At 40.8% G+C, this 16,316-nt stretch overlaps 1 protein-coding gene across 4 annotated transcripts in view; it reads left to right on the top strand.

Annotated features, from left to right (window-relative positions):
• HEATR3 (HEAT repeat containing 3) overlaps positions 1–16,316 on the top strand; it is a 72,817-nt gene that overhangs the window by 4,770 nt on the left and 51,731 nt on the right. For 3 of the 4 annotated variants that reach the window (XM_070451336.1, XM_070451335.1, XM_020909984.2), the window contains 7 exons: positions 1,598–1,707; positions 3,855–3,995; positions 5,431–5,708; positions 10,136–10,226; positions 10,332–10,489; positions 10,765–10,847; positions 12,358–12,494. In XM_070451336.1, the coding sequence (XP_070307437.1) occupies positions 1,598–1,707; positions 3,855–3,995; positions 5,431–5,708; positions 10,136–10,226; positions 10,332–10,489; positions 10,765–10,847; positions 12,358–12,494 (998 nt within the window). The remainder of the gene's footprint in view (positions 1–1,597; positions 1,708–3,854; positions 3,996–5,430; positions 5,709–10,135; positions 10,227–10,331; positions 10,490–10,764; positions 10,848–12,357; positions 12,495–16,316) is intronic. The other variant, XM_020909985.2, reaches the window with a different exon arrangement.

Genomic DNA, 16,316 nt, shown 5'->3' with positions numbered 1-16,316 from the left:
CTTATTTTCCATCAACAGCCATAGTTATTTCTGACCTCTTAGAGTTATCTCTCAGAATACAAGGTTAAATTGGATCCTGGAAAGCTACCTACACTGCTTGACTACCTACAAGCAGTCAAACTTGCCTATGGTTTCTTTCTTTCTTTTTTTGGCTGCACCACTCGGCTTGAGGGATCTTAATTCCCTGACCAGGGATCAAACCTGGGCCCCCGGCAGTGGAAGCACAGATTCCTAACCACTGGACCACCGGGGAATTCCCTGTGATTTCATTTTGAACTAGTGGACACATATTCCACCAGGAAAATAGGAGAGGTCAGATTTGAGGAAATGGCATTCAAGCAAGCTAGTGGGTGCTGTTTTTCTAATAACTTTAATTTACATAAATTGTTGAATTTGCAAATTTATTTATTTTTTTTAATTTTTGAACTTGGAAATTTAAAACAAATTTTCTTTGAAAAGTGCTTGAAAAAGTGGTCCACAGTAATCTTTCCTGAGTGCCTGTGAGCCCTATCTATATCATTTCTGGTTATCATAGCTCTTAACAATTTCGTTGCATAGTTTATGTTTAAATTATGTTTACACATGTATATGTTTTATTATCTTAACATATATATGCTTTATTTTCCTGACTATGTATGCTTTATTTTCCTGACTATACCTGAGCTTACTGTGGGCTTCTTAAGGGGCGGTTCATAGCAGTGTTGCAGTAACTAGATGGATGGATGGATAGATGGATACGCAGACAGAAAATAGTTTAAATCTTTAGACAACAGGATTGGATTTAATCATTTAGTCAGCTCTGTTAGTGGTTAATATGTCATGTGTGTATGTGGTATGTCTAGAGGAATATGCTTCTCTGGAACCATGAATAAAATTGTTATAATTTTAGTAACTGTTTACCCTATAATTAGCATATATGTCAATTAATCAGTAACTGTTTACTCTGTAATTAGCATATATGTCAATTAACAACATTGATTAGATTAATTCTGATTCTTGTATTAGAAAATACAAGAATTTCAAAAATATTTTTTTGTAACAGTTTCTCTGTTGAAGATTGCAGAATGTTATCATCATAGCAGTCTAGATGGAATAATTAAAACTTAGCTTTACTTTCTTTTAAACTTGTGCTTTTTATATAGTAAAAATAGAGACCTTTAATCCTTACTTTAATTTATTATTACTGTGATATGGTGGAAAGACCGGTAGACTGGATCCAGGGACTCACCATTAACAAAATGTATGATCATTGGACAGATCACTTTACCTTTGGGGGTCTCAGTTTCCTTATCCACAAAAAGAGGAATTGAAGCAAGTGATTTCTAAGATCTTAACCTCCTGTAAGGAAGCCGGCATGTAGGTAAAGAGATTGGCTAATATATTGTACTGTGATGGGAATAAAAATTCAGATAGCTGGCTGTATTCATGCACAGTGACTATGAATGAGCATTGATTTCTTCATCTGTAAAATTGGTGGGAGTTTGACTACAATTCTGGTTCTTTTATAAAGCCTAATTATTTTTTCATGAATTTCTGTGGTTGATTTCTTAATGTTAAAATGTGAATAGTAAAACTTTTTTTTCCCCCTTCAATTTAGTGAATGCAGTAGTAGAGCAGTATCTATATTCAACAAAGAAGGGTGTTTGGAGATTGTATTAAAGTATTTAAGTAGGTTTTCCACCAATGTTGACCTGGCTATTTCAGTAGGTAAGTGAAGAAAAGTATGTGTGCCCTTATTCAAAATTTTTTATTCAGACATAACTTATTTACTCTATAGGAGTGATTTTTTTTTTTCTCATTGTATATAAATGCATAGCTGAGTTCTATTCTGAATCTTTTAAAATGTGTGATTAATTCTTTATTTACTCATGCAGTTTTCCTGCTCTTGTCTCTTAAGAGGGAGGAAAGTGATTATGTGAGCATATGTGGTTTCTAATGTCTGAACATTCTTAGAAGTTTTTATTAATTCTTGAAAGTTTTCATCTCCCATTTACGGAGAAACAGTAACCCAGAACTGCCAGGCCTTTGAGCCAAAGTTAATTGGAATGTAGACGATAACCTCTGCTTTTTTTGAGAGAGGAAGATAAGTGATTGGAATTTCACGTAGGCCTGCTTCCCTTCCAGACAGGGAAAGCAGAGTCTGGCAGCGTCGGCAGCCTTGGCCCCCTCACTTTCTGTCCGTGGGGTTACAAGCCACTGGGGGCCCTCATTCAGCAGGGAAAGGAGACAGAAACCAGCGGGTGGGTTCTGTCTCAGCAGAGCGCTGGGGGCGAGTGGAGAAATAATGGAGAAGAAGCGTTTCTTATTCAGCTCGTCAGAACGATAGGCATCTGTCCTTTTATTGGACTACGCGTTTCTCCTGGCAAGGACAAGTTTATCCCCCTTAGTGAAGTGTGTTCCCCTTGCCGATGTTTCTCTTGGCTGTAGTGGAAATAGAGCAGAAAAGGAAAAAATAATAGTGGAATAAACACTACTGGGAAAAATTTTTAAATCAGTTTCTCAGAATGGACTCTTTGGCAGAGGGGAGACTTGCGAGTAAATGTGGATTTTAAAAACACTTTAAGTAGAAAGTTGGCAGGTGACTTTTAGTCTCAGAGGACAGTCTTTATTATAATAAGAGAATTTCAGGAAAGTTCATAGCTTTGAAAAGAAAAACTTCACTTCTGTTTTTTGGGCCTTAAGTTTTATAGATTTGGTTATTTCATTTTTTTCCTTAAGAACTTTTTAAAAGAACTTTTAAAAAGGGGGACCAGAATAAAGTAATTTTACAGTGTCTAGCAGTATTTTCTCTGGTACTTAGCTAGGTTCATAACTTTTTTAAGGCAAGTGTCAGATTGCTTCTGTTTTGAAAATCAAGCAAAGCTTACATATAGTAAAGTGAAATTCTGAAATTCCATACCATGTATTAATATAGCTTTCTTTGAGCTCATGCTGTCTTAGCAATCACAACTTACCTTGGCTTTTTGTTAAAGTGAATTTAATTAGTCTCTTAATGAAAAAAAATTGCACATATATGCATACATATGGATTTGTATATAAATGTATTTTGGAATGCAGACTAGAGCACAGCAATAACATGCATTTTGACTACTAATTTGGATGGAAATGATCTGCTTTGGAATTTTTAGACCTGGAAAGAAATGGATTTTATGGAATGCCGTATCTCAAAGAAAATAAATTTGGCCTTCCTCATTTGTGCTTCAGAGGTCTCTTCTGTCAAGCTTTTCATGCAGTCCCAGTTGTTTTATACTTTCAGTTAATTATTTCTAATTTATAAGTTATAATCCATGATCTTGTTTTACTTGCGAGAGGACTTAAGTGCTAAATGAATCACATGTCTATTAACACTTTACCCATCTCTTAATTTACTCATATTTTTATATAAAATACCTTTTTTCTTAAATGTGCTATATCATAAATTAACTTTTAAGATGATGCTAAATTTTTAAAAATGTCCCCAAACCTAGGACTTGTCATAGACAACAGTTGTCCATGCACGGGTGTTCAGCCTACAGGCTGTTTGCTGCTGGTCTGCGACGAGTACAGAAATTGAGACTAAATCTTTATAAATGTTTATAGTAATTCCACATTGTCATGGCAATTGAGAGCCTTTTAATTTATAAAAGTATAGTTCTGTAAAGGATTATAAATTAAGAAAAAAGAAAAGTCTTTTATAGCTCAGATAATTTGGGAAGCCTCATTTGCATGAACTGTGTTTGAGGAAAAGGGTGAATCTCCTACAAAATGTGTCCAGAGAAGTAGTAAAGATGCACATTTTTTTGATGAGTCATTTTGGTTTAAATTATCCTGGTGGAGTTCACGTGTTTCTGAATATTTGATTTTTGTCTTTATAGCATATTGTTTGCAGACGGTGACTGAAGATAACCCAGAGCTACTGAAATCTTTCAGTACCCCAGCATTGCATGTGCTGGAATCAGCAATGCTTTCTCCTGTCAATTCCATGGAGTATTTTCTATTGAAGACACTGGTGGCAGGTAAAAGTTAACCACATGCGATAGTATGCATTTTAGTAACTTGTAGCAGGCAGAAATGGAGAGGCCAAAATTCAATCAGTCCCCCATTTCACCACATCAGGACCTTCTGTGCCTATGTCTGTTCTGAAATTTTTAATATTTAAATGGAAACCTTTCATTCAAGCAATTCTGCATAGTTTCAAAGCCTTATAAGATTAGATGTGTTTTCAATTTAACAAACTCCTGTTGTATGATAAAGAAATGGTGCTGTCAGGACCCCCTCTTATTTATGAAACAGTGAGTTCAGAAGTTGACTGTAGGCATCTAAGATATGACCACTGATTTTCCTATAAGATCTGCACCCCCAGTGCTTCTCCCCAGAATTTCTAAATACAGAAATAATCTGATGACATGCAAGTATTAGGTAACTTACTGTGTATCTTCCTCTCGCCCTTTGTTTGGTCTTCAAGGATAATTCATCCTGAGAGATGTTTTGTTTTTTTCCTACACTGATAAAATACCCACAAAATAAAATTTACCATCTTAACCGTTTTTAAAGTTTTTCTTTTTTTGGCTGCACTGCTCTGCTTGTGGGATCTTTACTTTCCCAACCAGGGATTGAACCTGGCCTCCTCAGTGAAAGCGCCAAATCCTAGCTGCTAGACTGGCAGAGAGCTCCCCTGCTTCTTAACCATTTTTTTTTTTAATTGAAGAATAATCGCTTTATGATATTTCTTAAGCATCTTTAAGTGTACAATTGTGTTAAGTATATCCACATTGTTGTGTAACCATCTTGCAAAACTGAAACACTGTACACATTCAACAGCTCCCCGTGTATGTTTGGGTAGACACTTTGGTTGCTTCCACTCTTTGGTTACTGAATAATGCTGCTAATATGGGTCTGCAAATGATCTGTCTGATTCCTTTCAGTTTTTTTTTAACGTAGCAGAATATACCCCAGAACTATTTTTATTTTGTCACATTTTTAAAAATTAGTGTACTTAGCAGTAGCTATTGTTCTGGGTTCACAAGTGAAACACCAAGAACCTGCTCCCTGGTTTGTCCGTGAGATCTTGTAATGCATTCCTTTCCGCTCTTGGACTGTAAGAAACTGCTCACGAGAGCGTCTCAGGTTAAGATGAAAGAAAGCCGAGGCAACTTAATTTGTCATTGTGAAAGAAACTCGATCAGTGTCCTCTTGGTCTCTTGGCTCTCTGATCTGTCAGGGCAAGGCATTGTATGCCAGGAATGGGAGACGATTATGAAGGACCGCTGCAGTTAAGGCAGCTGCCTCTGGGCAGAGGTTTTTGACATTTAATAAGAACTCAACAAAGGCAGTAGGACTGAGATTTCTTGAAATTACGCCTGAGCTTATAGAACCAATATGGTAGACACTGTATTTAATAAAAGATTTCACAGTCGATTTCTTTGTCCTCATGCTTATTTTTTTCCACAGGCACAATTTGGAATCTAAAGGACATTATTCCTTCCAAGAGTCAGGCAGAAATCATAAATGCCATACTAAAGATCTTATCTGAAGTTCTGGAAATGGATGCTGGCGAAACAGTTATTCAAATGAAGGAGGCTGAAACTCAAAGGATAAAAACCGCTGCAGAGACTGAGGACACATTACAGAATGCTAATGGTGATGATCTGATGGAAGATGATGAAATGGAAGAAATTCCTCATAGAAGGAAAGTCAGAAGGAAAACTTTCATTTCAGATTTACTTCCAGTAAGTCAGATTGGTGCTTTCTTAATATAGATTAATATGGATTAATATAGCTATTAATAGATTAATATAGCTATTTTCTTTCAATAGATATCCTAAGCTCCATAGGAAAATGTTGTAGCAATTAATTATGAAGTGAATTTCAGTAAAAACTGCCATGTTTTCCCATTAATTCTCATTAAAACGTTGGAAATCTCCCAAAGGAGAAAAAAAATCTGAAATGAAACATTTATATAGTAGAGAAGTTGAAAGGTGGGTAGACCAGTACTTTTGCAATATTTCAGAAACATACAGTCATGTGATGAAGAGACTGAGCTCCCAAGGCAGAGGACATGGGTTCGATCCCTGGTCAGTGAACTAGGATACTTCATGCGGCATGGTGTGGTCAAGAAAAAAAAGTTTGTGGTCCTCTTCCTAACATTTGTATCTCCCACTTAGGTTTCCTACTCTCTCCCAGACTGTCTTCAAGCTAAAGGATTTTTACTTTGCTCAGATAGCCCCTTGCATGCTTGTCTCTTCTACTTTAGAGTTTAGCCTTACTCAGCTAGAGTAGCAAGCCAAACTTATATTTACCCACTACTGTTGAGCAGAGGAGGTAGGGTGACCGTGAGAATTAATGATGGTTTTTAGGTTTGCAGCCTGGATAATCGTGGCTTACTTGTGCTTGGTATGATGTTGGAGTGCGGGTGACCAGTCTCCAGTGCAGGAAACTTTTCAGCTGAGCCCGTCAGCAGAGATGGAGCTGTTCTTTGGGAAAACATTTTTCCCAAGGAGGAGAGCAAGTCATCAGAAAGACAGGGAGGACAGCGATTATTCATCCAGCTGTGCATTTTCCGAGCTTAACGCTGTGTGCCAGGCACTGTGCCAGAGGCTACTGGTAGAAAGATGATTAAGTCACATTTCCTGTCTTCAGGGACCTTTTCCATCTTGTAAGGATAGACACATAATTTTAACTTATTACAGTGTCTGTGCTAAGAGCAGTGGTAGGGCTGTGCCCAGACTTCTGAGCGAGTAGCCACACCTGACTCAGCCCTGACGGGAGCAGAAAGGAAGAGTCTCTCAGAAGAGGCTTGGCGGACAGAACACCTGAGCCGTCTGAAAGGATGGGGCAAGAAACAGCGTGGTGAAAGCAGGTTAGTGTTGTTCGAGGGGCCTGGAGGCGGGAGAACCAGTCAGGAGGCTGCCGAAGTCATTCTAGGGAAAGATGGTGATGCTTGAACTGGGAGGACCCTAGTGATGTTCTCTCACCCTCTCTGCCATCTCAGTGTGGCCTGTCCTGATTCGTGTATGAGAAACTGAATCTGAGAAGTGTCTTAAGTCGGTGTCTTCGAGTTTGGATAGATTTATTTTTAAAGAATTCTTTTTAAAAAGAAAAAGTTATTTATTTTTTGGCCACACCATATGGCATGTGGAATTCCCTCATAGCTCATTTGGTGAAGAGTCCGCCTGCAATGCAGGAGACCTGGGTTCAGTTCATGGGTGAGAGAGATCCCCTGGAGAAGGAAGTGGCAACCACTGCGGTACTCTTGCCTGGAGAATCCGACGGACAGAGGAGCCTGGCGGGCTACGAGTCTGTGGGGTTGCAAGAGTCAGACGTGACTTAGTGACTGAACAACAGCAACAGCAACATGGGCTGTGGGGTCTTAATTCCCAACCACAGACTGAACCCATTAGAAGCCCAGAGTCCTAACCACTGGAACGCCAAGGGAGTCCCTAAAGAATTCTTAATGGGCATAAACTCATCAGTGTACTGCCTTCTTACATTCACGAAGTCTTGTAAAGCTGAATTGGTGACGTTCTAAAGCACTCAAATGTAGTTAAGAGCTGTTTTCTCAGTCCCCACGAATGGCTATTAGGTGCAAAGCTTTGTGTTAAGTGCTGGGTTGAATTCAAAAATGAAAAGGCCATCCTGCCCTTGAGTTGCTTGGCAACTCAAAATCGTATCTCACTTGTGCATCTGAGTCAGAGTGGGTAGAATTTAAAGTCAGTAAACAAGATCGACAAAGGCATAGCTGTGAGCCTTTTCATCCCAAAGGGTGTTGATAGAACCCCAGCAACATCTTCTCAGGTGCCACATGTAGGTAAGTTACAGACCTGGGGTCCACATGTGGAACGTCAAGTGTACCAGATTTGGGGCTCGGAGGCTTTTCCGAAGGGGTTGGCATCGCACTGACCAGGTCACTTTATCCTGATGGACGCATCTGTACTGCGTTTTCCCACCCCAAAATCCCATCAGGGGAGCAGTGGGAATTCCACTTGGGCTGTCCAGGGACTCTTGAGAGATGGGACGTCTCTGGCTGGGGATGGGAGAAGAACCACCTCTGCGGGTTTGCCCCATCTCCAGCTTTGCTTCCGGGGGACCCTCCAGGGAATGGGTGAGTGTGGATTGGGATCCCAGTCCACCAAGATGAAGTGCCACTGTTTGAAAGTTATCAGTGTTTTAACTGTTATTTAGAGATACACATTCTCAAGTATTACTTACAGATAGAATTTTGGTGCTTAGAAAATGCAGTGTTTTCTTCTAACAAGTTTGCTTTTTAAAGTCTATCACCATAGCTGAGCAGACTGGATGATTAACATGCTGGTCAAGCAGCCAGTGTTCTGGTGCCAGTAGGGTGCTAAGCATCGTGCTGCATGCCATGTGCCAGGAATACAGATTCACAGGCAGGCAGCTCAGGTCTTCACGCTGCCCAGTGACTTGTGCAGGAATCCTTTAGAATCAAAATGTTTTATTGCATCATTTAACTTAAGAAAGGGAAGGAGAGAACCAACCCAAGTTGTTGCCATAACATGCAGAGGTAGAACACTCAGCTTCTGCAGTTCGCAATTATCAAATCACAGTCTGTTTTCTTTCATCTCCTTCCCTACCCACTCTCCCCTCTCACTACTGAATACTTTGAAGCAGATCTCAGCTGTCATAACATTTCCTCTAGCTTGGTTCTTTATGTCAATTTGATAACAGTAAGAAGCAGGGGATTGTTCTGAGCAGGAAAGTCAGGTAAAGAAATGGAACTTCTTTCAGAGTTGTTTCATGCCAGCTCTTCATACATGTTAAGTGGATGAGAGGCCAGCAAGGGTGTGTCTTATTTAGAGTCTCATCATACACATATGAAGTGAATAGGAATGCATTTTCTGGGTTTGATCCCTGGGTTGGGAAGAGCTCCTGGAGGAGGGTATGGCAGCCCACTCCAGAATTCTTGCCTGGAGAATCCCCATGGCCAGAGGAAGGTGGGCATGGGGTCACGAAGAGTTGGACAGGACTGAGCCACTCAGCACAGCACAGCGGAAGAATAAATTTTGGATCCATTCTTGCCTGCAATAAAAGGAACATAAATATAGGGATTCCTAAAGTCTATCTATTAAATTAGCAGTCTGCTTTTTGTTTTTTTTTAAGAGTGTGTTTAAAAATTACAGTTAATTCATTGCACAGGAAGTTGCTAGAGGGTTATAACTGAGTATGAACATTCTGGAAAAGGAGAACAGAAACATGTCATTGGATTTGTAGACGTGTTTTTAACCTTTGATTCAGTAAATCTGAGGAAATAAGATAACCAAGTAATGTGAATTATTCCACACTAGAGGAATGCTTAATAAATTATAAAACATTCCTTTAACGGAATATTGCACAACCATTGAAAAGATAATTATTAATAGAAACTTTTGAGATTGGGAATCATCTAGACAACAAAATATAAATCATTTTTTAGCACGTGCACTATTTTGGAATATCAGTATAGCTATTTCACTTTTCATAGGTGACTTGAGAATTAAGGTCATATAAATCTATGCAACTCATTTTGAGACTGTTAATTGATGTTAGGTTCACATTATTTATTTCCTCAAGAAAAAGTCCCCCTTTTTCTTCAGTCTTAAAGGACTGCTTTATTGCAATCTTCAAAGAAAGCCAGAATGCAGCAAACCCGTCTGCTCCTTAGCCAAGCTCTGTTGGTCACATGAGGGCCTGTTAGTAATTCTGGTTAGTGCAGACTTTTCCGAGAAGACATCTAAGCATCTAAAAGCAGGTTTGTTGTGTATGAGTGCCTGGCGTCTGTAACGAACCCTTGTTTTGATCTTTGTATGCTGAGCTACTTCTTAACACAGTTTATCAAGTTTCAGGGTGAATTCAGTTCAGAATTCCTGAATATTTATCTGTTCTCTACAGCTAACTAAGCAACACTTAGAGAAACCGTGCAGAGAGATGGGAACCCAGGGAGCAGTGGTGTGCCGCACAGCGCCAAGCGGAATCATAATGCCTGCTTGTCCTTCCAGCCTTTTGTGGCTTTTCTTCTGCTTACCCACCCCCACCACCAGGTCCTCCATTCCAAATGCAAATACCATTTAGTGGGCTTTAACTAAAGAAAGTCACCTGAAAATAGTTTTCCAAACCTTGGAGTGACAGTTGGTTGTTTGCCCCTTTTTTTTTTTTTTAGCCCACCGACAAGGAGCTGAGAGAGGCCACAGCGTTGCTGACAGCTCAGCAGACTGCTCTGGAAATCGTTGTGAACATGTGCTGCAGCGAAGGTGTGTAACCAGTTCACATTTAGACATCCTCCCCAGCACCAGGAGGGCGCTTGCATGAGGATTATCTTAAACAGTCCAGTTCTCTGTGATCTGCACTCTTCCCAGATCCCACGGACGACGAATGGGAAGAGCTCTCTAGCAGTGATGAAAGCGACGCGTTCATGGAGAGTTCCCTCAGTGAATGCGGCGGGCAGCTGCTCTCTCCTCTCTGCCTGTCCCATGAGGTTCACACTGCTCTCACCCACCACCTCCTCCCAAAGAAGGTAATCTGTTTTCAGTCTGGGCTCACTCTAGAGCATCGAGAAGGTTTCAGAAAGCCATTCTTTCTGTGCACAAAGAAGTGTGCTAAGCCCCCCAGGTGTGGGTGATGGGTCAGATCTGGGAAATGAAACCTCGAACAGCACTGGAGGTGGGCTGAAGTTTATCAAGCGTAACCGTCTCACTTAGAAGTTGGGCTTTTATAAAGGAATCATGTGTTTAGAAAAAAAAAAAAACCCTCTCCTTTTAATGTTTGCCTTCCTGTCTTTCTTAAATTTAGATTTTTGACAAAACTGCCTTTCCAAACAGCATTGCAGTTGACGTGTGCTCTAGGAACCCCACTTGGAAACCTTTGATTAGAAAGTAAGAACATCTCTCTTTTCAAAACCATTTGTCATTATGTTATTATTGGAAATGATGGACCATTAAACAGAAGATGCCGACTCCCCCTAGATTCAAGAGTTCTATTCCTGTTTCTTGTGTATGTTCCCTAGAGAAGTGAGCGCATATGTACACTAAGATGGGAGAATGCTCAGAGCAGTGTGGTTCATAGTTGCCCCAACCTCAGTGTCCATCAGTGGCAGAATGGATAAATCAATGCCGACGTGATCATACAATAGAATACATGCAGCAGTAAAAAGAATCTGAACTGGAACCACTCACAAACTAGTGAGCGGTTCATTGAGAGGTGCATACATCGATGGTTCCTGGGCTTCCCTGGTGGCTCAGCTGGTAAAGAATCCGCCTGCAATGCGGGAGACCTGAGTTGGGAAGATCCCTGGAGAAGGGGAAGGCTACCCACTCCAGTATTCTGGCCTGGAGAAGTCCATGGACTGTATTGTCCATGGGGTCACGAAGAGTGAGACACGACTGAGAGGCTTTCACGTTAGGGGTCGGGGAGGTGGGTATGATAGGGAAGGGGTAGGTGGGCTGTGAGGGTGCTAGCTGCATTTCTTTTTTTTTCCTAGTGAAGTAGGGTTGGTTTCCAGTATTGTGTTAGCTTCAGGTATACATCAAAGTGATTCAGTTTTATATATATGTATTCTTTTTCAGATTTTTTTTGTCCCTTCTAGGTTATTAGAAAATACTGAGTAGAGATCCCTGGGCTATACAGTATGTCCTTACTGGATATCTGTCTTATATATAGTAGTGTGTATATGTTAATCCCTAACTTCTAATTTATCGTTCCTTGCCTTTCCCTGTTGGTTACCGTAGTTTGTTTTCTATGTGTGTGAGTCTATTTCTGTTTTGTAAATAAGTTCATTTGTATCTTTTTTTTTTTTTTAAGATTTCACCTATAAGCAATATATTTGTCTTTTTCTGGCTTACTTCACTTAGTATGATAATCTCCTGGTCCATCTATGTTGCTGCAAATGGCATTATTTCATTCTTTTTGGGGGCTGAGTAAGATTGCATTGTATAAATACACCACATCGTCTTTATCCATTCATCTGTTGATGTACATTTAGGTTGCTTCAGTGTTTTGAGTATTGTAAATAGTGCTAACATTCTTAACCTGGGTGCACCAGTATTTTGCTTTGTAAACTATTAAACTCTGTATATTCCTGAATGCATTATGTGGGTCATATTTCACATTTAAAAATAGGCTTTAAAAACGCTGCCATGCACAGAAATTTTTCTCGAGCAGATTCCATACGACTCATCGGATCCCTGTGCCTCAGAGGCCTTGAGTGCTCAAGCAGTTTGATCTGGTCAGATTCACAGTTCACCTTAAGTGTTCTTGCCAACTGCCCGAGACCTCCTCCTGCTTGCAGACGGCCCCCATCAGAACCGGATGCTTAGGTTCAGCGTCAGTGCTGAATTCTGCTGGGTGACTGAGAGGGCCAGACAGCCTCCCCTCTCTCCCTTGCAGAATGAACACTGTACAGTGCAGAGCGCTCGTGTGTCTGCAGAGCCTCGTCTCCCTGCTGGACGTGGACCCTCTGGGAGGACCTGCTGCCCTGCAGGCTCTTGCTCAGCACCTGTCACAGCTGCTCTTTTCTCAGCCAGGTAAGTGTGCTGTGTGTAGTGTCCTTTTCAATTCACTGGGGTACCGTGTTTGTCTCTGCCGTACACAGAGTGAATCAGCTGTGCATGCACGTGTATCCACTCTTTTTTAGATGGTTTTCTCATGTAGGCCGTCGCAGAGTATTGAGTAGAGTTCCCCGTGGTATACAGTAGGTCCTTATTAGTTACCTGTTTTATGAATAGTGCTGTGTATACGTCAGTCCCAGTTTATCCCTCCCCTCTCATCCGCCTGGTGACCATACGTTTGTTTTCTAATCTGTGACTCTTGGTACATCTGAGGAAATAGAGTATTTTACATAGTAAAGGAGAATTCTCCACGTTACTTTACGCTGCATGTATGTCTGGAGTGAGGGTTAATACGGGAGATATGAATCTGCTCTAATTCTTTGCAAAACTGTTTTAACATTTCCCCTTCTTAGAACACTAAATCTAAGAGCTGAAATTCTTAGAAGATCAAAATATGGTCGCTTTTGACTTAATACAAGTTTCTGTATAAACAGTCCTTCAAGAGTTTTTCCCTGATTTCTTTTTTTTTTTGGCCTTGCTGGGTCTTCACTGCTGTGTGGGCTTTTCTCTGGCTGGTGCACAGGCCTCTCACTGCCGTGGCTTCTCTTGTTGCAGAGCATGGCCTTTGTGGGGCTTCAGTAGCTGCAACTCCCAGGCTTTGGGGCACAGATTCTGTAGTTGTGGTGCATGAGCTTAGTTGCTCTGAGGCATGCGGGGTCTTCCCGCATCAGGGATCAAAACCATGTCTCCTGCATTGGCAGGCAGATTCTGACCACTGGGCCACTAGGGAAGCCCGATCCCTGATACTTTATAAGACATCTATTTTGCTGTCTATGAAGAGGTGCTGTGTATTTAATGGTACCTGTTTTAGAAGTTACTAGGTTAATTTTGAAAGATTAAGTAAATAAATGTTCAGAAACTCATTATATAGTTGTCAGCATTTGTCAGTTTATAGATGGAGTTTTCAAGTGATCTCAGGCTATGTGTTCTTTACCTGGTGCGATCATGTGAAAACCATGCCCGTCCATATCTAAGACAGGGTATAGACAGGGTATGAGCAGTGCCATTCCCATTCCGAGCCTGGACTGAGCCAGCTCTGGAGTGCAGGGGTGGCTGTCAGTGGAAGCTGGCCAGGTGATGACTAAAGCTTTGTATTTCTTTCCCAGTCTTATAAACCTGAGAGATCTGGGGACTTCCCTGGTCATCTATGGCTAAGACTTCACCTTCCACTGCGCTGGGTGCAGTTCAGTCCCTGGTCGGAGAACTAAGATTCCACACGATGTGAAGAATGGCCAAAATTTTTTTTAGGAAGTAAACCTGAAGAGACCCGAATGGCATGGGGAGTAAGGGAGATGGCTCCTGTCAGCCCAGCAGAGTGTCCTATGGAGGGGTGGCTGGCAGAGGGCTGCTACTGCTCACGCCCTCTCCCCTCGACCCATTCCCGTGGGCTCCCTGCAGGGAGCAGGGCCACGCAGGAGAGTCCACAGCCAAGCCCCCGGTGAGCAGGACTTACCCAGGTCTCTTAGTGCACCCAGGCCTCGCTTAACTTGAGTGACCCCTTATATTGCCATCTCTTTCCTCTGGGCCATTTCTCAATGAGAGTCCAGTCAGGGTCTCACTGGCTCCATCCCTTGCCAGCATGAAGAGTTTATTTCACAGGAAATAAGTGCATGTATTCTGCCCCTCTGCTATAGAGAAAACACTTCGGTGTGTTTCTCCTACTTCAGCTGGTTGCTTGTGGTCACTGGTACATCCCCATTTATCGCCTGGAAAGATCACAGGAAAACCATAACAAGTTGAGTCTTAGGGAAATAATTAAAAGTTTCTGAATTGCGGGAAAGTATAAACACTTTGATTTTTTAGTAAATTTCAGTTTCATAGCTTTGTTGACATAGCTGTTTTATCAGAATGAAATTTTATATTTAGAGACAGTATTCTTGTATAGTCCTTCCAGATATTTGGGATTTATTAAGTCATGTAACCCTGTGAGTTCTGGGTGGATAATGTGAACTGTTACTGAGGAATTTGGTGCGGAGAAGGGGGCTAAAGTTCTTTACATTTTTGTGCTACCGTGTTTGAAAGTAATGTATGAGGATGGTACAGCTGTATTGTATTTAACTTACTTTCATCTTAATGCTTAAATACAGCCTGAATAGTTAGAAAATTTGTGATACATACCTCTATAGGCTTTTTGTGGCTGACACCAGAGATAAAAGGAAAAAGTTTTTAGTAGAATCTGGCCCTTGCATTTAAAACACCTATATCTTTGTCTCCTTCATTTAAAATATTGATCTTCAGAACATCAAGAGATTTTTAGCAATGTTGTATTTTCAAATTGGGTCAGTTTGTCATTTGTTCCATTACATGGGTTCTAAAATCATTTAGGATTCCCTGTTTCCCTAGGTTTGGGGAAGAAGAAAGCTTCTTCTCATAACAATTAAAATGGTCATAGCTCCCATACTGGGAGATGCTTTTTATTCCATGTCAACATTGAAAATAGGTCTGTAAAATTAAATATCATTTGCGGCTTGATTACTTGTGGGTTGACTATTTACCTACATTTAGGTGTGCTGCAAATTCTTAGATCCTATACAAAGTCGTTGAGAGGCGAAAAACGTTTTGAATCACTTAACTTCTTTTGACATTTACTTAATTTCTTTTGACAGCACCATGTGATGCTGACCTTTTACTGAGAATTTGTCAGAAAGGCAAAGTCATTTGAACTTCCTCCTCTAATTTGGGTTAGATAACCAGAAATATGAATTAAGTAAAAATCTTCCAAATTTAGGGAAAATATGAATTTCACATAATATAAAATAATAGTGTAGTTTAGATTAGGGTTTTGAATCTTAATTGTGTTATGTGCAGCTCACAAATATCCAGGGTTACACTTACAGCTTTAATCAAACATAAGTTACTTTTCAGAACCAGTATGGTGACTTTTGGAAGTAACAATTTTATGTCAGCTTTTGAGGACCTGTTAAGTACTAGGTTTGATGAGCTAGGCATTATCACCCCACTTTCCTGATAAGGACACTGAGATTTAGAGGTCTAGGAACTTTTTCAGGAGCGTTCCTTTTTTGTTTTTCCTTAATTTAAAAAAATATATATTTTTGTGTATTTATTGGCTGCACCAGGTACTAGTTGTGGCACTCGGGATCTTCGAAGTTGGTAGTGGCATGCAGGATTTTTAGTTGCAGCATGTGAACTCAGTTGCAGCATGTGGGATCTAGTTCCCTGACCAGGGGTCAAACCCAGACTCCCTGCATTGGGAGCTTGGAGTCTTAACCCCTCGACCACAAGGGAAGTCCTTGGGGCCTTCCTTCTTTTAACACTGTGTATTGACTTACTTAATGCCACGCACTGTGCTAGGTCCAAGGGATCCAGGCATGAACAAGATAGGCAAGGTTGCTATGCTCATGGAGCTTGCATTCTCATATAAATAAAGGATTAATGTCATTCTGGCCAGACAGGAAAAACTCAAAGCAGAATGGGATGAGGTGTCACATTAGTTAGTATGGAAGGATCCCTCTGAGGAGTTAACACTTCTCTGGCTTCTCATAATCTCTGGCTAAGACCAGAATGAGAGGTCACACCATGTCAGAGGCTGCATTCTGTCCCTGTTCTGTCTGACCCTAAAGTATCCTGGTACCTGTTCTGTGATACTTACAGGAATTCCCTGCCTCTGTGCAGGGCATAGATCTAAAAATGAGAGAGCCCAAAGAGATAGTATTCCTTGATTCCAGTCTGTGCAGAAGCTGCCTCACTCTCATGCAGCCGAAGAGAGGGCATCAGTAT

This window comes from Odocoileus virginianus, chromosome 20 (assembly GCF_023699985.2).
Source record: "Odocoileus virginianus isolate 20LAN1187 ecotype Illinois chromosome 20, Ovbor_1.2, whole genome shotgun sequence".
Lineage (NCBI taxonomy): Eukaryota > Metazoa > Chordata > Mammalia > Artiodactyla > Cervidae > Odocoileus > Odocoileus virginianus.
The sequence above is the reverse complement of the archived record's forward strand: the minus strand, read 5'-3'. Positions and strand labels throughout refer to the sequence as shown.